The sequence below is a fragment of the Drosophila bipectinata genome, chromosome XR (genome assembly GCF_030179905.1).
Source record: "Drosophila bipectinata strain 14024-0381.07 chromosome XR, DbipHiC1v2, whole genome shotgun sequence".
Classification (NCBI taxonomy): domain Eukaryota; kingdom Metazoa; phylum Arthropoda; class Insecta; order Diptera; family Drosophilidae; genus Drosophila; species Drosophila bipectinata.
Window position 1 is genome coordinate 8,742,737 of NC_091735.1, and position 22,784 is coordinate 8,765,520.

A 22,784-nucleotide genomic window follows, 5' to 3' on the forward strand; every position below is an offset into this window, starting at 1 on the left:
AAATTTTAACTGTGTCGTCAGGAAAAAAATTACAAAAACATGGCTTTTTTCGCACGATTTGACCTTACCCTCCCCTTAAGTTTTCTTTCGAGGATTTCCTACAAAATTTAGAGAAAACCAGAACCAAGAAAACTACCACTACCACACTACCACACTACCACTACCATGACTGATCGCTTCAAATCTGCAAAACATGTAAGAAGTAGGTTTTACCAGTCGAAAGGAGTCGAAATAAGCATTCGAACCGTTCGAAGGAACATTGAGGAGGTAGGACTTCATGGCCGGCGAACAGCGAAAAACTATCTTGACCGCATAAATGCTCCATAAAACAGAGGGTCAAAATGCACGAATCTTGGACTGTGCATGATTGGCGGAACGTAATTTTTTCTAACAACACCAAAACAATCCATTTCGCCCAAATGCGACAAACGCTTCAAAAATAATTGCTTACGGCGAACGGTCAGGCAAGGAGCATGCCGAATGGTCCGGGGATGCGTTTATTACTATTGCGTTGGTGATCTGGAATTAATTGATGGAACTGTGAATGCCAAAAAGTTCCAAGGTGTTCTGAATCGTCACCGTCCTTCTCAATGGAGGAACATCTTTCTCGTGCCCCAAACATAATCTTTCAAGACGACTCAGATCCTTGAGTATATACTTTTTTTTAATTCTTTAAGGATTTGTTTAAACGATAATTAAAGTATTAAATTTCTAATATTTTTTTTTTATTTTTGGTAATAAATTATTTGCAGAAAAATCGAATATCAACATTGACTGGCCAGGCAGTTTTCCTGATTTCTATCCGATTCAAAATCGTTGGCCTATTTTAAAAGTCAATATACATAAAAAGAAACCCAAAAAAATAAGAGTATTTAATTTGACAGTGGAAAGTGTCTGTTATAAAGACATAATTAAGAAAACTAACGAACACTTGGTAGATTTTATGCCATCAAGAATAAATGCTGTATTACAAACTCAAGGAAGACCAACTAAAAACTAAAGAACCAAAACAAAATTATTTTTAAATACGTTAAATACTAAGCTGTTAAGAAACAATTTTCAAAAAATTTGGTTACCTTGGAATAGTTAAAAAAAAATTTTTTTTTGGCTTGCCTTTAACATCAATTAACATTTTTATTAATTTCATCAATTTAAAACAAATTTACTCCATATAGTAAACGCTGGCTAAAAAAAAAAAAAAAAAAGTTGTCTTTTCTGCCTGTCCGTCATTTCTCATTTTACGCTCATTATACCCTTGCAGAGGGTATTTAATTTTGTACAAAAGTGTGCAACGTAGTGAAGGAGACATCCGACCCTATAAAGTATATATATTCTTGATCCGGATCACCTCCTGAGTTGATATGAGCATGTCCGCCTGTCCGTTCGTCTGTCTGTTTCTGCGCGAACTAGTCTCTCAGTTTTAAAGCTATCGACTGAAACTTTGCACACACCCTTCTTACCTTCGCACGCAGTATATAAGTCGGAACGACTGGGATCGGCCAACTATATCCTATATCTGCCATATAACTAAACGATCGGAAATGACCCAACTTTCGTGTTTTTAAAGATAAAAAGCTGGAACCTAGTACAGATTATACTTTTGGTCATTTTATCCGATCTACAAAATTTTATAACGATCGGTCGACTATATCTTTAAGCTGCCATATAACTGAACGATCGGAAATGGTTTTCGGTAGAAATACCAAAATTGGTATTTTTGAAGAAAGAAGCTTGGGACTTTTTTTTTGTATTGTAATAAATTGGGTTATATTATCATATTTTCATAAGGATCGGCCAACTATATCCGATTTTTGCCATATATATCCGGTTTTAACTGCAAGGGCATATCAGCTCCGCCCGAAGTTAGCTCTTCCTTTTTCCTTCCTTTACATCAGCCGTTCAGCTAGTTTCGGGTACTGTCTGTGTAAAAAGCTCGTTTCCCGAATTTCGTCTGGCCAGCTCTTTTTTAAACGAAACATATTCTTCTTACAAGCTTATTGTTAACCACTTTCATATCGCCCAATGAAGTCCAAATGCTCTTAATATGGTCTAGTTCACGATCAGGTTCCCAGCCAATCACTGAAATTCCTGAAGCACTGCCGACAAAAAGGCACTCTCCATCTTCACTACAATAAAGAAATATAATATTTATTCAAATATATTATACACAACATACACAACAACTTTTTTAAAATTGTTCTTTAACTTACCTGAACGTAATGCATTTAATACAATCGCCGAACTGTAAAGTTTGCGAAACAAGCTGCTGATGTTCGAGGTCATAAATGGACACGGTACCGTCCACTCGTCCAGCGGCTAAAAGGAATTCAAATGGATGAAACTGAATGCATGTAATGGCTCTAGCCGGCGGCTCAGCTAAGAATTCCATTATTTGTTTGCTTTTTCGTATGTCCCAGATAATTATGGATCCCTCCAAGCCAGCTGAGGCAATCCATAGTCCATCTGGAGAGAACTTTACTGAATTAACATGCGATATGTGTCCCCTGCACACCTTGATGCAATTATTTTCATTTTGCACGTCCCAGAGTCTGAAAAAAAAATGTACAGAAAGAAAATTAAATACTTTAAAAAAATTATTATAAATTTTAAAACTTTTGAAGAGATCATTTATTAGGGGAGCTACGGAACTCACTAGTTGATACAGTATGATACAAAAATATTGGAAGAACTTTTGAGGAATAATAAGAATTGTTTATTAGTTCGAATATAGTACATAACGTTATCTGAAATATTTCGAACAATCTCAAAATCTTGATTTATTTAGAAAAAAAACCGTTTTTCGGGACTTTTTTGCTCTTCAAAATTCCTAAATGGTTGAAATTTTAGATCGTTTTTCATATAAATGTTGTATTATAGCTTTTGACAAAAAAAATATATCTTCAACTTATTCAAAAAAAAAGGATACAATTTTTATACAAGAAACTGACATTTTTGTCGTTTTTTTCCGACTTTGACGCCATTTTTTTGGTATAACCAAAGATTATAAAGTACATAGATGGGACATCAGGGCCCAAAACGGTCAACTTTTTGCGTCGAGCTTGTTGGTGAGGGGGGAAACGCACATGCATACGATTCTATTTTTAGAACTCATTACATGTATCCGTCAACAAAAATGTTAGCCTTTGCATGTATGTGTGACTGCTCGCACGACGGAGTAAAAATGTTTTGGCTTCCAAATTTCAATTTCAATATCTCGTTTCTGTTTTCGATGCGCCCATGTGGTAGTTGGTAGAACAAATAGTATTTTTAATCGCGGCAGATCGAGACAGGATGGTAGCGTAATGCATAGAGTAGTTACTCTATGTGTAATTTTTCTGTGTTCAAATCCTCGTAAGGACTTCAAACTTTTTCTTTCTTTTGTAATAATTTTTTTTTTTTATTTGTCTTTAATTGTAATATTTTTATTTAATTTTACAAATGTAAAAATTTTTTCATCTTTATTATGTCCCGCTAATAACATGTAATACAATTTCAAGGGAGTCCTTCCGGCATTTTGTCATCCGACACGTCCGTCACTTATTTTTACAATAATTGTAATAGAATGCAATTAAAAATAATAATAATAACGTAAAAATTAAAAATAAAAAAAAAAATAAATAAATCTGTATAAAAAGAACCATAATACTAAAACTTTATCAAAAAAGGAAAAACAGCCCGCTGTTGTAATCGAACCCAGGACCCCATGAATAAGGACCGCGCACTATCCATCTAGGCTACCCTCGAAGTTGATTTTATGATACTTAAAATTGGTGTTAAAGGAGACGCTAGAAACTATACCAAAAACAGAGCTGACGAGTAAGGATAGTAAAAGATATTTCTGATCTCTTTACTCTTACATTGGTTCGATTACAACGTTTCAAACTTTCATCGTTCCAAAGATGTTACGATCTAAAAATAGAATTTCTCAAATGTTTTCATTATTACAGCGGGTTCCACGACGGAAAAAATGAAAACATTTGAGAGCGGGTTCCATGACGCGGCCTGCCAAAATGCCGTAGAACCCGCACTTATAGAAATTTTTACAGCGGGTTCCACTACGAACTGAGACGATGTTAAGGTGATTTTACAATTTTGTATTTTTTTTATTGGATTATAAATTTAGGAAAAAACATTAAAAGAATAAAAATATAATATAAATAGATTTAAAATTTAAAAAAAAATGGACTTCCCGAGCCTGGTTTGAACTCGGTTTACTTTGCACACCAGCCAAGCACTCTACCACTAGGCTATTCCTCATTCGTTGTCGCGCGAAAAATTTCTCAAACTTAACTTGTCGCGCAATGGAACCCGCTCGTTCCAGCGGGTTCCACTGCTGGAACCCGCCATAGAAAATTTTTCTTTGTATGAGATGTCCCATCTATGTACTGTATAATCTTTGGTATAACTTACAAGAAATGCTATCATTTTTGAACCAATATTGTCTCATTAATCCAGAATAAAATGAGACCAATTTCATTACGACATTATAAAAATTGTTGAAGATATAACGCTTTTCCCAAAACAAGTCAGTGCAATCATGCTTAAAATCGGTTTATAATTACGCGTTTATAATGTTTTATTATACTATAATGTAATGTAATGTTACATATTACTTAAGGGGACCCTATAGCTGCCATATAACTGATTGATCGGAAATGGTATAACTTTGGTCTTTTTAAAGTTAGAGAGTTCAAATTTGACATGAGAGCTATTTTTGGCAAAACAATACGACGTGCCAAATTTCATAAGGATCGGCCGACTATATCCTATAGCTGCCATATAACTGAAAGATCGGAATTGACCCAACTTTTGTGTTTTTGAAGATAGAAAGCTGGAACTTGGTACAGATTCTATTTTTCATCAGTCAATTCATCCAATCTACCAAATTTCACTAGTATCGGCCGACTATATCCGATGTTTGCGATATATATCCGGTTTTAACTGCAAGGGTATATCAACTTCGGCTCCGCCCGAAGTTAGCTTTCCTTTCTTGTTTTGTTTTTTTTTTTGTTGTTGTTTTTTGTGATCAAAGAAAAGCCCTTCTTTTCGGCGGCGCATGTGATTTTCGCTCACTGGAACATCTGAATCCAAAAATTCCAACAGAATTAGAAAGAGTACATGTTTGGCTCTGGTATCAACTAGGATTATTAACTTCGCTCAGAAATTAACAAAATTGCGGACCTTTGAAATTTATTTTTTTAAATTGAATCTTTAAATCTTTTTTCTTCTTCAAGATCTTCACCGATTTGATTTATCCTAGTTCATACCAGAGCTATGTATATAACGTATATGTATAGAATAACGTGTTAAAATTTGGAACCGATTGGATTAATAGTTTTTGAGTACCCTGATGCACCAGTCGTAAAAACACTGTTTCGAGAAAAACGCGTTCAAAGTTTTGAGACCGCCCTCGCCGTCGCCTGACGCTTTCACCATAAATCAGTTATATCTTCGAGTTTTTGAAATTTTCACTTGAAATTCAGGGAACATTCTTGAATAGTTAATAGTTCGAATAAAATAAAAAAAAAAATCGATTTTTTGAAACCGAGAATGGGGGGGGGTTCGCTTAATGTTATATACTTAATAAAATATATACATACAGTGGCGAGCAAAATTGAGTGCATGTTTACGACTCAGACTTTCGTCACCCATAAAATCATAATAACACAACAAAATCCAAAAATTTTTTTTGTTTTCTATTAATTATTTAATTCTTAATTAATTCTAAACAAAAACAATGATAATATACATGAATTCGAGGAGACTTAAAGTAAAAACGAAAAAAACCCGCATAAACTCAATTTTGCACGTTTCAAAAAGTTTTAATTATTAAAATAATATTAATATTTTGTCCAAAGACCCTTATTTAAGATAACTTCCTGGACGCGATTAGGCATGCTCTCTACCAAATTTTCTATTATTTCTTTGGGAATACGTCTCCATTCAGCTTCAACACGCTCCCAAAGGTTGCCCATGTTTGATGGAGCTGCTTCGTACTGCCCGAGCCGTCTTTTCACGATTGACCAAAGATTTTCAATCGGATTGAGGTCGGGACTTTGTGCTGGCCATTCCATTAAATGAAAAGGTTGCTTTCCAATCCATTCCTTCACAATTTTCGCAGTGTGCTTTGGATCCCCATCTTGTTGAAAAACAATTTCTTTATCGGGATAAGCACATTTTTCAATAAAATTGGGAAGATTGGTCTGCAAGATATGAAGGTAGTCCTCTTTTCGCATAATACCTTCTATTAATTGTAGAGGGCCAACATGCCACCATGTGAAGCATCCCCAAACCATAATACCACCACCACCATGTTTTACAGTTTCTTTTACATGGTGTCTTTGGATTCGATCTCCGGGTCTACGCCAGCAATATTGCTTTCCATCAGACTGAAAGCGGTTAAATTTGGATTCGTCAGACCATACAACACGTTTCCAATCTTCAACACTCCAATTTTTGTGGTCCCTTGCAAATTTTAATCTCGCTTTAACATTTTTATCGGATAATGCAGGTTTGTTTTTTTTCACACTTGCAATATAGCCGATGTCTCGCAGCGCTCTTCTAGCTGTCCATTCGCTAACATTCTTGTTAATAGCTAAAGAAGCACCTTTTGGTGTTAGAAGCTTGTTCCTTCTCATTTCAGACATCATTAGTCGAGCATCTGACTCCTTCAATAATTTCTTGCGACCTGCAACTTGCGGTTTGGGAGTCACATTCCGTCTCTTCTGAACTGCGATTACCGCCGATTGGCTTATACCAAGCCTCTTAGAAATTGCACGTGATGTACAACCATTCTCGGTCAGGCATACTACATTATTTTCAATATCTTCAGATAATTTTCGCATTATTTCGCTGGCAAATTTACCACAAATAATTTATAATTAAAAGCTAATTCAATAACACTTTTCTTAGTCTGAAGCACGTTTTAATCTTTGCTACGAACATCAGAAATAAAACAAAATCAAAAATAACGGTAAATCTTGCCGATTTGTGCTAATAAGAGAAGTAAGAAAGGAAAATAGGTGAAAAAGTGCCACGTGCAAAATTGAGTTTATGTGGGTTTTTTTCGTTTTTAATTTATGTCTCCTCGAATTCATGTATATTATCATTGTTTTTGTTTAGAATTAATTAAGAATTAAATAATTAATAGAAAACAAAAAAAATTTTTGGATTTTGTTGTGTTATTATGATTTTATGGGTGACGAAAGTCTGAGTCGTAAACATGCACTCAATTTTGCTCGCCACTGTATATGTGACAAGCTAACCCGGCAAACGTTGATGACTTATGTATTATAAAGTCATTTGAAGCGCTGTAAACCATGAGGAAATATAAAAATAACAAAAGGCAAACATTATTTTTATGTTATTATTTAATCAAAATTCAGCAAGTCAATCTCTTAGTGCTATAGTGTGAACAATATTTTTTGTGCCGATATCCGATTTGAATATTTTCAACAATTCATTGTTCTCGTTCAATAGAGCATCTAGCTCGCTGACGATACGTCTGGCATAAAATGAATCAAGTTTATTATAATCACAACGTGCATTCACGCCGTTGGCAAGTGCGCTTCCGGAATCCTCGCTGCCCATAAAGTAGATTTGTAAAAATTTGTATGTGGTTCGTTTGGCATTGGCAGCAGTGAGCCCATTTTATGATAAGCTTGGACTCTGATTTGGAATGTAGAGATGTAATGTTGACCCTTTGCATTAGTATGTCGAACTATTTCTGTTGAAAGCATGAATTGAATATTCAGATTGACTTCAGGAACACGTTAGAATCTGGATCCGTGCCGATAAGTAAGCCGTTCAATAGTTCAGGTGGTGTTTCAATTTCGGTAGTTGCACTTTTCCTGACGCGCAACACATCCCAGCTGGCGCGTTTTTGAATTTCAGAGCATGGCAATGCGGACATTCCTTGTTCATAGCACCAGTTTTTGAGTGAGCATAATACTTAATATCAGGCTCATACTGGAATGCTAGACGGAGGAATGAATCAGATATAAATGTTGTCGTTGTTGGTCATTTGTTCTGCGTCTATTGACTGTGAAACGGCGTGATTGTCGTTGTTCTAATCCTTAGACTTCATTTCGTTCAGCTCGTGTATCTTCTGGCTCTTCTTGATCCAATTGCGCTATTTTAATCAGTATTTTGTTTGTCCTTCGGTTCTTTCGGATCTTATATTTCGCATGTTTCGAGATCTACTTGTATCACGGCTCAAATCACCCCCTTTGCTTTTTCTTGGCATTTCTCACTGTACAAAACACTCATAAATAGAATTAATTTATTTACTTAATGATGAAGGTTTTTTGCTTAAATTGTTTAAGTTTAAAATTGACCCAGTTTAAATTGAGTGCTATTTAAACTGGGTAAACTACCAACTACAAACTACTGCGATTTTTGGTATGTCGAACAGGATTTAAGGGGTTATATACAGTATACAGCGCAAAATAATGAAATTTTATCGATTTTTTTTGACACTATAGAAAATATTTATTAAAAATGTTTTACTGACGTTGTTTAGTACATGTTTCTGGGTACTTATTTAATTTTTTTCAACAAAAAAATATAAAACAAGAAAGGAAAGCTTACTTCGGGCGGAGCCGAAGTTTATATACCCTTGCACCTAAAACCGGATATATATCGCAAACATCGGATATAGTTGGCCGATCCTTAATTCCTCCTGAAATTTGGTAGGTTGGATCAACTGACCAAAAATAGTATCTCTACTAAATTCCAGCTTTCTATCTTCAAAACCACGACAGTTGAGTTATTTCCGATCGTTCAGTTATATGGCAGCTATAGGATATAGTCGGCCGATCCTTATGAAATTTGGCATGTCGTATTTGCCAAAAATAGCGCTCGTGTAAAATTTGAACTCTCTAACTCTAAAAACACCGAAGTTATACCATTTCCGATCAATCAGTTATATGGCAGCTATAGGATATAGTCGGCCGATCCGGGCCGTTCCGATTTATATACTGCGTGCAAAGGAAAGAAGGGTGTGTGCAAAGTTTCAAGACGATAGCTTTAAAACTGAGAGACTAGTTCGCGTAGAAACAGACAGACGGACTTGCTTATATCAACTCATGAGGTGATCCTGATCAAGAATATATATACTTTATAGGGTCGGAGATGTCTCCTTCACTGCGTTGCACACTTTTGACCAAAATTATAATACCCTCTGCAAGGGTATAATAATAAAAATGTTAAAGCCGAATTCCAAGATCGTCTTTTTTCGATGTCTTGCGGTGAACATCATATCCCGAGAAAGGTTCATCCGAAATCAAAAATTCAAAAATATTTCGTTAGTATATTGTATTGCCTAGTCCGTGAATGAAGGATTTGTAAAAATTTTGATTAAAAAAAATGGCGACGGTTTTAACAAAAAATGTACTCTTTCAAGGTATACGTTTTTCGATTTTTATGCTCTAAAAAAGAGTTTTCAAAAAAATTGAAAATCCCTCTTTCACGGACTAGCTAATATCATAATAAATAAGTGGTCAAAATTTGGTGTTGATCGGATTAATAGTTTTTTAGTAATCGTGTCCACCGCAAAGGTAATTTCCCAAAAAAAAGATTCTGAGATAATCGCGTTTAAAGTTTCAAGTGTGTTCAAGTTTTATATGCAGGTACTGCGCTATAAATAGCTACAGCTTTGGTTCTAATGCTCCGATCGTTATGAATTTTTGTGAGAGTATTCCCAATAGATTATACTTAAAGAAAATGCAATAAAAAAAAATCGATTTTTTAATCAATCACAACTGTATATAACCCCTTAAGAGGGTGAAAAATAGATGGCGGATTCTCAGACCTACTTAATACGCTTACAAAATTTCATGAGAATCAGTATAGCCGTTTCGGAGGAGTATGGTAACAAAAACTGTTACACGAAAATTTTATATACAGTATAATTTGCTTAGCTGCCTCGATACTTAGCTGCATCGTCAAGATAGCTGCCTGATATTTTCATTTTTCTGCATCATAATTTTCATGGTATGAAAATAATTACGTTTGGTGCACCCAAATTAGCAACCCTCTGCACTTAAGCGTCTCAAGCTGCAGAATTTTTTTGGTTTTTTATGAAAATCATTTAAGTTAGCTGCGTTATCTATTCGTGGAGACCGTATTTGATGCTCAAATTAATTGAGAAGAAAATGCCAATGTCGACGCAGATGTTGCTTGCCATGGTCAGTTAACCAAAGATGAAATTGTGCGGTCTCTTCTTGAAGATGACAAGACAAGCAGCAGTCAAAGCGAATGTGACTATGATAGCGGTGACATAAGCCGCCCTACTATCCAGGAAGGTTTTTGTGCAGTGAAGAATCTTAAAAACATTTGCATGATTCACAAATGTGACGAATTTTCGCCAACACCTGAATTCTTTGGAAAACAAATTATTCGATCACAATATCAACGAAGCAAACATTAAAAAAAAATAACTGACTATTTTAAGAATTAACAATGAAAATATAAACTACAAATTGAAATATGTATTAATATTTTGTAAACATTGAAATGAAAATATAATTTTGCTAAAAAAGATGCAAAATGTATACATATGTACTTTATTTGAGCTATAGGTAAACTTTTTCTTTGTTCAAAAATTAAAATTAAGCTGCCTCGAAGTTGCGTGCAAAGTACTCGAGGCAGCTAAGCATATTATACTGTATATATGTAGATTATACAGCTGTGAAACAAAAAATAGCACTAATAAATAAAGAAACAATATTTTTGTATTTCTTCACATAAAAATCACATAAAATGATTTTTAATATTTTGCAAATATGTAATACCCTCTGCAAGGGTATAAAATGTATTAAAATGTCACAGAATTGATGAAAAACAAGAAAGGAAAGCTAACTTCGGGCGGAGCCGAAGTTGATATACCCTTGCAGTTAAAACCTGATATATATCGCAAACATCGGATATAGTTGACCGATCCTTATGATTACATCATAATAAAACCAATTAACAAAAATAAAAAATCTAAAAAAATGTCCCAAGCTTCTATCTTCAAAAACACAAAAGTTTATATTTCTACCAAATACCATTTCCGATCGTTCAGTTATATGGCAGCTATAGGATATAGTCGGCCGATCCTAATGAAATTCGGTAGGATGGATCAACTGGCCAAAAATAGAATCTGTATTAAGTTTCAGCTTTCTATCTTCAAAAACACGAAAGTTGGGTCATTTTCGATCGTTCAGTTATATGGTAGCTATAAGATATAGTCGGCCGATCCTTATGAAATTTGGCATGTCGTAATGTTTTGCCAAAAATAGCTTTCCTGTAAAATTTGAACTCTGTAACTCTAAAAACACCAAAGTTGTACCATTTCCGATCAATCAGTTATATGGCAGCTATAGCATAAAGTCGGCCGATCCGGGCCGTTCCGACTTATATACTGCGTGCAAAGGAAAGAAGGGTGTGTGCAAAGTTTCAAGACGATAGCTTCAAAACTGAGAGACTAGTTCGCGTAGAAACAGACAGACAGACGGACAGACAGACAGACAGACGGACATGCTCATATCAACTCAGGAGGTGATCCTGATCAAGAATATATATACTTTATAGGGTCGGAGATGTCTCCTTCACTGCGTTGCACACTTTTGGACAAAATTATAATACCCTCTGCAAGGGTATAAAAATACGTTCAAACAATTCGATATTTTCGAAACATTGGTAAAATCGATATGAAACATCGATACATCAATGCATCGACGTTTATTTCTTTTATCGTTGTCTTACCTTCTCTAAGGGCACAAACAAAAATAAGGCTGACCCTGTTCAGTGCAACGAGTATTATACATTTGGTCAAAAGTGTGCAACGAATTTATGTATATTATTGAGTTGCGAATATGTACATATATTAGAGGTCTGCATGAATAGCTTAAAAACGACATTCAAATGCACAACCTTGAAAATGAATTGAGTGAGATAGAATGTTGAGACAAAAATTAATAAATGACTGTATAGGTCTCACTCGCACAACATTCGGGGGATGAAAACCGAATTGAATGAGTTAGAGTTACAGTTCGAATTCGAATTGTTTCGAATGCATTCTAGAATGTACGATACAACTATGCATATTTGCCTGTTTTTTTAGACGCTGATAATAAAATAATTCAAAAGTGAAAGCAAGTCATTGTTTTTTTTTTCAAAAATATTCATTATGTTTTTTTTTTTATATCCTTGCAGAGGGTATTATAATTTTGGTCAAAAGTGTGCAACGCAGTGAAGGAGACCTCTCCGACCCTATAAAGTATATATATTCTTGATCAGGATCACCTCCTGAGTTGATATGAGCATGTCCGTCTGTCTGTTTCTACGCAAACTAGTCTCTCAGTTTTAAAGCTATCGTCTTGAAACTTTGCACACACCCTTCTTTCCTTTGCACGCAGTATATAAGTTGGAACGGCCCGGATCGGCCGACTATATCCTATAGCTGCCATATAACTGATTGATCGGAAATGGTATAACTTTGGTGTTTTTAAAGTTAGAGAGTTCAAATTTTAGGTGAAAGCTATTTTTGGCAAAATAACATGCCAAGATTCGTAAGGATGATTGATATGTTCGAAAGTTTGGCGTTCTTGCTAGTCTAATGTAAACCAAATCGGTCCATATTAGTAGTACCCGGTGATCAAATGTATGTAACAGGGAGAAAGAATCAACTTCGACCCCATATAGTATCAATAAAACATATACTCTTGACTTTTACATATATCATGACTTTTACGAGATTGGGCTTCCCATTTTACCATGCAGTTGAAAATTTTTTTTCGAATTTTCGACAATCCATTTAGCTAATAATTTATTTAGGTAATTTAAAAATTCTTCTAAAGGTGCTAAAGGTTTTTATTGTGCTTTTCTATTGGATTGTTTCAGTTGTTGGAAAATAGCTACTTTTTCCGCTACCCACTATATCAAGTGCTTTAAAATAGCTAAATTGGCAACACTGGCTGCTTGTGTGCAGACCCCTACGTAAAACCCAGTCCTCAGAGGCCTTTTTCTGAGATTAGAGAGACCGTTTATGCTTAGTGAAAAAAATACCAGCAGCTCCTCAGCTGACACTTTGTTTTTTAACATTTTTAATTGTATTTATTTTAAGTGTGACAGTTTATGGCCACACAACGTTTAACTCACATAAGAGAATAATCTTATCTGGATTAATAAGGGGGCATGTACTTTGTACCTTATATACAAAAGAACTACCTTTGTTTAATTGCTGGATACCTCGTGAAAGTGAGTTTTCACAAATTCACAATGTTTACCATCCAGGTTTTCTGTACAGTTTTTTGGAGCATTTTCTGATCCATTGTGGCTGCAAATTGGTGCCATATGCACAAGGTAATGAACCTGGACCCTTGGACTCCGATCGGACTGCACCACACTAAAAAATACGCTCTTGTATCTCAATTTTCTAGCCGCTATCGTGGTTCACTTGAGATTACCATGATTACAAGGCTGCCATATTAACAGACGGACAACTTATCAGTTTATTTCATTCCTTAGCCAGAAGCGGTACAGTAACAACGAAATTTATAATTTTTTTTACAGTCCACGACCACAACTTATTTTGTGCAATAAAACCTGATCTAAGCTGAACCAGTCATGTCTTCATCTGACGGAAAGCTGCGTTACGATGGTCGCGTGGCGGTAGTAACAGGAGCCGGCGCTGGTTTAGGTCGTGAATACGCTCTTTTACTGGCTGAGCGCGGCGCCAAGGTTGTAGTGAACGACTTAGGCGGAACCCACTCAGGGGAAGGTGCTTCTCAACGAGCTGCTGATATAGTAGTCGATGAGATCCGACGTGCTGGAGGACAAGCGGTGGCCGACTACAATTCGGTTACTGATGGGGCAAAGGTCATCGAAACGGCCCTGAAGGCCTTTGGCCGCATCGATATTCTGATCAATAATGCTGGAATTCTTCGTGATCGTAGCCTGGCTAAGACCAGTGAGGAAGACTGGAACCTGGTGAACGATGTGCACTTAAAGGGTAGTTTTAAGTGCACTCAAGCCGCGTTCCCGCACATGAAGGCCCAAAGCTACGGTCGCATCATAATGACTTCGTCTAATTCAGGAATTTACGGAAACTTTGGGCAGGCCAATTATTCAGCTGCCAAGATGGGTCTCGTCGGCCTAGCCAATACTGTAGCCATTGAGGGCGCTCGGAACAATGTTCTGTGTAATGTGATCATCCCAACGGCGGCCAGTCGGATGACCGAGGGTATTCTTCCGGAGATTCTTTTTAACGAGCTGAAACCTAAACTTATCGCTCCGGTTGTGGCTTACTTGTGCCATGAGTTCTGTGAGGATAACGGTGAGTGCAAAAAACAACTAGAATAGCATTCATATCAAGTCCAAGCATTTTTTACTATCGTACCTTTGAAGCTGGTCATCTATAAGTAACATTGAGCCGATTAACATTATTTTATACCTAAATTAATTTTAATCATATCCTTATAAATAAATGATCCATCCATTGAAAATGCTCGAGCCATCGATTTACTACACCATGTGCAAAATTTATTCCTCCATTTTAAATTGCTTTTCAAGTTTAACTAACGTCTTTTAACATTTTCCTCAAATGGTTGCAGATTAAAATTATTTTGTTATAAATATCTATATCCATACCATTATCTACCCTGCTTTGCTTTTAATTAACTCTCTTCTTCGATTCCGTTTCACAGGAAGCTATATTGAAAGTGCCGCCGGATGGGCAACCAAAGTTTACACTGTTCGAGGAAAAGGAGCCGTGCTACGCCCCTCGCTGGAAGACACAGTTACCCCAGAGTATGTCAAAAATGTCTGGTCCAATGTGACGGATATGTCTAAGGCTAAACACTTAAACGCTATCGGAGAAGCCTCTGGATACCTTTTAGAAGTTCTTGAGAAGATGAAGGAATGGGACGCTGACGCAATAGAGGACTACTTTGAGTTTGACAACAAGGAGCTTATCTTGTACGCCCTTGGCATTGGTGCATCAGTGAAAAACACCGAAGACATGCGATTCCTTTACGAAAATGATTCTAATTTCGCAGCCATTCCATCTTTTTTCGTGCTACCTGGGTTATTACTCCAAATGTCCTCCGATAAACTGATCAGCAAAGCCCTGCCCGGCAAGCAAGTTGACTTTTCAAACATACTGCACGGCGAACAGTACCTGGAAATTATCGATGATTTGCCTACCAGCGGTACTCTGCTGACTACTGGTAAAGTGTTTGACGTAATGGATAAGAGCTCCGGTGCCGTAGTCGTCACAAACTCCGAATCCTTTGACGAAAGTGGTCGATTGTTAGTTCGCAACCAGAGCAGCACTTTTGTTGTCGGTGCTGGACAATTTGGTGGCAAAAAGGATCCTATTGCGGGAGTTGTCCCACTGCAGCCGAATCCCCAAGGCCAGCCAGATGCTTTTGTTCATTATGTCACAAGCAATGACCAAGCCGCACTCTATCGCCTCTCTGGCGACCGAAACCCGTTACACATCGATCCCCAAATGGCCTTTTTGGCCGGATTTAAGACACCTATTCTACACGGACTTTGCACTTTGGGATACTCTGTGCGCGCTGTACTTTCGAAGTATGCAGAAAATAATCCATCTCTTTTTAAGGCTGTAAAAGTTCGCTTTTCGGGACCTGTACTCCCAGGTCAGACTTTGCGGGTGGACATGTGGCTAAGGGGTACAAGAATCCACTTCCGCACTGTCGTCGTTGACACAGGCAAGGAAGTTATCTCGGGCGCCTACGTGGACCTTAAAAGCACTAAAGCAAAGCTATAAGCACATCATAGGGGCTTTTTGACTATGATGTACCTCAATATGAGGAAATAGCTTAGTAAAATTGGTTTGATTTTGTAATTATATAAAAGCTGTGCAATAGTTACGGTGGTAGTTTAATTATTTGTGTATTCGTCAATAAATTTGTCCACTACAATTGAAATTAAAATTTTGTAGCATGACAAGTATTGGAAATACGGCATAAAGTTTACCCAAATATAATACAAATTATACCCTTGCAGTTATGATCGGAAATATTGGCGGAACCTTATGAGAATTTCATTTCAAAACCCATTTCATGTAATAAAGTCAGTTTAATCAGTCAGTTATATGGCAACTAAGGATATAGGCCGTTCACGGACGTTCCTACTTATATAATGCGTGAAAAATAAAGAAGGGTGTGAGAAGTGATCAAGAAGTTTGATGTCGATAGCTTTAAAACTGAGATAGTAGTTCACGTAGAAACATGCAGGCCCACGGACATCTTATATTAACTGAGGAGGTCATCCTGATCAAGAATGTATATACTTTTTAGGTTCAGAGATGTCTCCTTCACTGCGCTGAACACTTTTGACCAAAATTATAATACCCTCTGCAAGGGTATAATGATGAGAATATATTATAAAATTGAGGCACTTCCTATGATGTATCATCTAGTCAGATGTCATTATACTCTTGCAGAGGGTATTATAATTTTGTCCAAAAGTGTGCAACGCAGTGACGGAGACATCTCCGTTTCTATAAAGTATATATATTCTTGATCAGGTCCAGACGAACACAGGCGACAAGCAAGGATGTCCTCTATCACCACTTCTGTTCAACTTGGTAGTCGACGAAATTATGAGAGAAGTATGCATGAACAGACGCGGAATCACCTGGAACTTCACCCGACATCTAGAAGACTTGGATTACGCGGATGACAAATGTCTCTTGGCTCAAAAATTCGAAGACATTCAAGCCAAAGCTAGGGACCTCGATATCCGAGCCAGCGCAGTAGGCTTAAAGATCAACGCATCAAAAACGAAAGCTATGCGGATCAACAACTCCAACACAAACAACATCACAATCGGAGATAATACCATCGAATTCGTCGACAGCTTCACCTACCTCGGTACTATCATAACATCAAATGGTGGAGTGAAAAATGATGTGGAGAACCGACTGCGCAAAGCGAGGTCTGCATTTGGAAGACTAAACCGAGTATGGAGAAACCAGCAGATGAACAGAAAAACAAAGCTGCGCATATTCAACTCGTGTGTAAAATCCATACTGGTATACGGATCGGAGACGTGGCTGACCACTCAAAGGATATTGATGAAGTTGCAGGCTTACATCAATAAGTGCCTAAGAATAATACTTGGGGTATTCTGGCCAGATAGAATATCCAATGAGGACTTATGGCACTGCACAGGAGAGGTCCCAATCCAGGAACAAAATTCTTGATCAGGACCCCCTCCTGAGTTGATATGAGCATGTCCGTCTGTCTTTCTGTTTCTACGCGAACTAGTCTCTCAGTTTTAAAGCTATCGACTTGAAACTTTGCACACAACCTTCTTTCCTTTGCACGCAGTATATAACGATCGGAACTGACCCAACTTTTATGTTTTTGACGATAGAAAGCTGAAACTTAGTATAGATTAAATTTTTTTCTCAGTTGATCCGACCTACCAAATTTCATAAGGATCGGCCGACTATATTCTATAGCTGCCATATAACTGAACGGTCGGAAATGACTCAACTTTCGTGTTTTTGAAGATAGAAAGCTCGAACTTGGTACAGATTTTTTTTTATCAGTTATTCGACCTACCAAATTTTATAACGATCGGCCGATTATATCTTATAGCTGCCATATAACTGAACGATCGGAAACGGTTTTTGGTAGAAATACCAACTTTGGTATTTTTGAAGAAAGATGTTTGGGACCTTTTTTAGATTTTGTATTATAATAAATTGGGTTATATTATAATATTCTCATAAGGATCGGATAACTATATCCGATTTTTGCGATATATATCCGGTTTTAACAAGGGTAAACCTGCAAGGGTATATCAACTTCGGCTCCGCCCGAAGTTAGATTTCCTTTCTTTTTACATAATTTTTCGATTTTATTAAATAAATTATAATATACCCAAACTATTTAAAATATTAACAATAATGCTGCCTTCATTTACTAATATGGTAATATTAAGGGGGGACATCTGAGTAACTGGGGGAAAAGCGAATTTTCTGGAATTTTTTTTTGGCCAAATGAAAAAGCCGATCAAAAATTTGTAAATTAGGTTTTATAACCTATATAATATAATATTATAATTTATTCTAAAATATATAATTTTAGATGCGAAGTACAAAATATTGATTATCGATTCTCAAAATAGATTAGTTCTTATTTGTTCGAGTTATGTTTCCGGCAGTATCAAAACAAGTGGTTAAGAGAAAAACGCGTTTAATGTTTAAGGGGTTATATACCTACTTTGTCGAAGAAAAAGAGGAAAGTTCGGATTTTTTTTTAGGTATGTAGCAATTATTTAATTACACGGATGTTTTAATTTTTTGATAGAACGCTTTATTAACAATGTTTGTGCAAAATTTGGTGGAAAAATATTAAATAGTTTTTAAAGGGTGGCTGTTTCCCTTAGAGGCTTTCTTTTTTTTAGAGCCTTGCGGTGACAGTTCCCCAGGTCAACTGAAACCATAAAAGTAAAAAAATTTCATTAGTTTAGTGTAATTCCTTGTGCTTGAACGATCGATTTTAAAATTTTTATTTTTTTTATGCATACGGGAACGTTTTATGCTAAAAATAAACTTTTTGGTCTCTAAAAATTTTACTAAAAAATTCATTTCGGCGAAAAAAAAGTTTGTGCGTGAAAAGTCGATCGTTCAAGCACAGAAGAATTTCATTACGAACATTTTAAAAAAAAATTTGAAGTAAATCGGTTCAGTAGTTTTCCGCCAATCCATGTCACCGCAAAGTCATTTTTCAAGAAACACCATTTCGAGATATTCGCGTTTAAAGTTTCAAGTTCAGTGCAAGGCCGCGACAAGGCGCGCGGTTAGGAGCGCTGTAACTTTTTTTTTACTGCTCCAATCTCTATGAAAATTTAGGAAAATATTCTCAAGGAGTTGTTCTTCAAGATAAAGCAATAAAAAAATTTAGAATTTTTTGAAAATAAAAAAGGTATATAACCCCTTAAGTACAGTGGGATATACCTTTCGAGGCATCGACACAGAATGGAAAATTTTGACACTTTTGCCGGACTTTATCTTATAATATCTTATGGTTATTTTTAAGACCCTGAAGAATTTTTTTAGCGAAAAAAAATTGTTCCATTTTTTTAAATGTTACTCAAATGTCCCCCCTTAATTTACTACAAGTAGTAGGTGCTACATTCTACAGATTTTAACTCACTACGACAGCTTAAAGTTTACTTAAGAAACGAATATGCCCAAAAATAAGAGTAATTTGTCGTAAAGAACCATATTTTACCATGACCACAAAAATCCATAAACATTTAGCAGGAAAAATGGTCAAAGAGGTAATAATAAATAAATTCAAGAAACAAAAGTATCATAGTTTATCATAGTGAATTTGTAAATGTACCATTTGTACTAACTTTATCCTTTATGCTAATAAAAACATAATAGAGCCTTACAGCTCCCCGTAAGGCCAAGTTTGTCTGTCGCTTTATGCCTTATGATATCGCGCTTACTGAAACTTGGCTTAATTCCTCTGTTTCCGATTATGAAGTTGTTCCCAATTTCACTGTTTTTCAATTGGATTGTCCATCTTTTGCAGGTGAAGTCCTGTTGCTATTAATAATGAGTATCCTACTGAACGTATCCCATTCTGGAATGAGTTCGGAATGAGTTGCGGTCAAAATTTTAACTGGCTCGTCTCATATTTTCCTGACCTGTTTCTACATTCCTCCTACGGTTTAAGAATAATATATATATAAATATATATTTTTTCAACGAATATTTTCACCACCTTGAGGCCTTTATGTCTGTTTTTTCGTTGGTCAATGACTCTGATTTAATCCTAATCATGGGAGATTTAAACCTTCCTCACATTTCCTGGATGCCGTCTAAGGATGACAATTCCCTGCTTTCCATTTGTCATAATAAATTTATCAATGGCTTAACTGATGTTGCACTACTCCAACTTAGCCCCATTCATAACACTCATGGCAGTTTCTGGACATTATAATTTCCAAAGTGACGCTATCGTTTCCTAAAGGCTTTATGCCTCATGATTCTGGCTTTAAGGTTCAACACGCTCCACACGCTTTAGAAAAACGGATTTTAATGCCCTTCGCTTGGAACGATTGGAAATTTCAGTCATCTATAAACAAACTCAATTGAATCACTCAAGTGATTCGTTTTACGAAATAGCTCGTAATGCGTTGAATAAATTTGTTCTTGAAGACTCATCATCATTGACAACAAAACCAGCTTGGTTTAATAAACACCTTTCCCGTCTTAAGAACAGGAAATCGAGAGCTTACAAAAAGTTTCTTAAATCAGAGTCCTTGTTTCATCAGTACAACTTTGTATATATTTGTAACCAGTTTATCATTTAACAATCAACAATATAAGCGCTATATTATTAACTGTAAGGTAAACTTTCGTTATGATTCGAGCTCCTTCTATTCTTCTGTCAATATGAAACGTAAATCAAATCTTTTTCCTCCTTCTCTATCATATAAAAATATTTCAGATTCTTCTGAGCGAGGTATTGCTAATCTCTGCGTCATTTTTTCAAAAAAAAATCAGGCAAAATTTTTTCATTTGCCTGATTCATATAACCTCAATTCTTCTAATCTCTAATAAATGACGACGAATAAGGCGACGACCGACATACTAAAGGCCATCCCGGTTGACGAGCTAAAACACTCATTCGAATCACTTTTAAATCGTGCAAATCGTTGTATTGAGTCGGAGGGAGACTATTTTGAATAAATGCAAAGTTTCATTCCAAACTATTTTGTAGTTTTTTTTCTTTTTGAAAAGTTTGGAAACTTTTGACACACACCTTGTAGGTCCTTCCGACTCTTTTGGTTACCAATTTGTAGATCAAATTTTGCTTACCACGATCCGTTTCGTGCTATTTGTAAAAATTAGAAGTCATTTTCGCATTTATTATTCCCTGAACTATCCCTAGATGGAAAAACGGAAAAATTATAGGATTATTAGGACACTTCCCTCTCTTTCTCTTAAGCGAACGGTCGTGTTTTTTTTTGTGCGCACTGCGTTTTATTATAAATATTGGTAAACCGGTGTTTACTCACTTAATCATTGCATAGATATATTGTGAATCTCAAGCTCAAACCGTATCGCTTCGCGAGTGCTGTGGTATATTTGGAGTCGAATTAATAAATTTAATAATTTAAATTCCAAGCATAGCTCAGCTCTGCTTCTTCCCCGTCTTCTATTTCTATTTCTATATCTCTATTTCTATTTCTCTTTTGCACTATTCAAAGCTCCTGCTTCGGCTTCCTATTTGGCACAGTGGTTCAAGGTTTTGTGTTCTTTAACTTTTTATATATTAATTTTTGTTTTATTAATTAAAAAAAAAAAGGAATTTAAACTTGTCTGCGCTATAAAGTCTTGTAACAAGACAATTTCCACATCCCAGCCTACCATACATTGCTGGTTATGTGAAAACGTCGTGCACGCCAAGTGTGCCGGATTCACTGCCTCAGTTTCGGATGCCATTTCCCGTAGGTCGGGTATACACTATTGTTTTGAAAATTGTCGTGCTGTCCAAGGCGAAATGAGGTCGTTTATGAGACAGACCAAAAATGGATTTAAAGAGCTGATCACTGGTTTTCGTAAAGTCAATGACCAACTCTGTGCGCTTGACACTCAGTTTAGTGACCTTCAGCTGCTAAATGAGTCCCCTAAGAGTAAGAAATCCGCTGTTTCTGATCCGCCTCAGCCTGCTCAGCCGACAATAATGCAGCCGCTTATATCCCTGGCCACCCCAAGGGCTAGAACTGAGAAAAACTCGTCAGAATTTCTCAGGGATAATGAGCAATTGTCTGATATGTCCGCCATGGCATCCCTTCAAGTGATGCCACAGGTCCTAGGGAACGAAACCCCCATTAGAGTCACCCAAAAGGGTATTCCACAGTCCGGACCACCGGCACCGACTGATGCTGCAGTTCTCGGCTTGCCCCTGATACTTCAGAGATTGATATCTCGACTTTTATCAAAGATCAAAGCCAAAACTAAAGCCGATATAAAGGTGGAGGACATACAAAAATTTAAATATAATTATACAAGGCGCACGTCTTCTTTCAAGATTCGTGTGCCCGCGCTGATATTCAAGACAATTTGTTCTCCCAGTTTTTGGCCAGAGAATCTTTTTGTCAAAGAACATCAGCCTAGTTCCGTTAAAAAAAAAGTTAATAAACCAGTGGGAGTGAGACTTCCCAATATCGGAACCACTGACCAACCCTCCACCTCTTCTTTGGCCACTAACCCAAAAAACTAGTTTCGTCACTAACTCTTACCTATCAGAACACTAGGGGGCTCCGTAGCAAACTCCCTAAACTATATTCTGATAGTTCTTCCTTTGCATCCCACATTATAGCCTTTACAGAAACTTGGTTAATGCCGAAGATCTTTAGCTCCGAAGTTTTTCCAAGTAAGTACACCACTTTTAGACGGGATCGACCTCAGCGAAGAGGGGGTGGAGTCCTCATTTCGGTAGACTCTACTCTTGCTTCTGAAGAGGTGAAATCCCAAGAGTTTGGTGACATAGAATTTATTTGCGTTAAAATCACTATGTCCGTGAAATCTTTATACATTACATGTTCATATATACCGCCTATGTCTGAACCGCCTACATATTGGCAGCATTTGTCCGCTATTCGACACGTCTTTAATCTTATGACGGATCGTGACCAACTTGTAGCGGTGGGCGACTTTAATATCCCAGAAATAAACGTCGATAACTCACCATCTTTGTCACTTATCACTCACCATGACTTCACCGCTGGCATGTTTG

At 36.5% G+C, this 22,784-nt stretch overlaps 2 protein-coding genes across 5 annotated transcripts in view; one reads left to right on the forward strand and one right to left on the reverse strand.

The window, feature by feature from the left end:
• Positions 1-22,784, reverse strand: part of kat80 (katanin 80) — a 42,383-nt gene that overhangs the window by 15,439 nt on the left and 4,160 nt on the right. For both annotated transcript variants that reach the window (XR_011444200.1, XM_043211330.2), the window contains exons 4-5: positions 2,211-2,549; positions 1,991-2,126 (exon numbers count right to left, since the gene is read on the reverse strand). Coding sequence is in view for 1 of the 2 variants with exons in the window: in XM_043211330.2 (XP_043067265.1) it covers positions 1,991-2,126; positions 2,211-2,549 (475 nt within the window). In the remaining variant the exon portion in view is untranslated. The remainder of the gene's footprint in view (positions 1-1,990; positions 2,127-2,210; positions 2,550-22,784) is intronic.
• On the forward strand, positions 13,103-15,970 carry Mfe2 (peroxisomal Multifunctional enzyme type 2). 3 transcript variants are annotated; one of them, XM_070283013.1, is made up of 3 exons: positions 13,103-13,177; positions 13,558-14,320; positions 14,691-15,970. In XM_070283013.1, the coding sequence occupies exons 2-3, from the start codon at positions 13,612-13,614 to the stop codon at positions 15,776-15,778; spliced, it is 1,797 nt and encodes a 598-aa protein (XP_070139114.1). In that variant the 5' UTR covers positions 13,103-13,177; positions 13,558-13,611; the 3' UTR covers positions 15,779-15,970. The 3 variants fall into 3 exon arrangements, with proteins under 3 accessions (XP_070139114.1, XP_017088271.1, XP_017088270.1); XM_017232782.3 differs by having other exon boundaries at positions 13,109-13,242; XM_017232781.3 differs by having other exon boundaries at positions 13,135-13,347.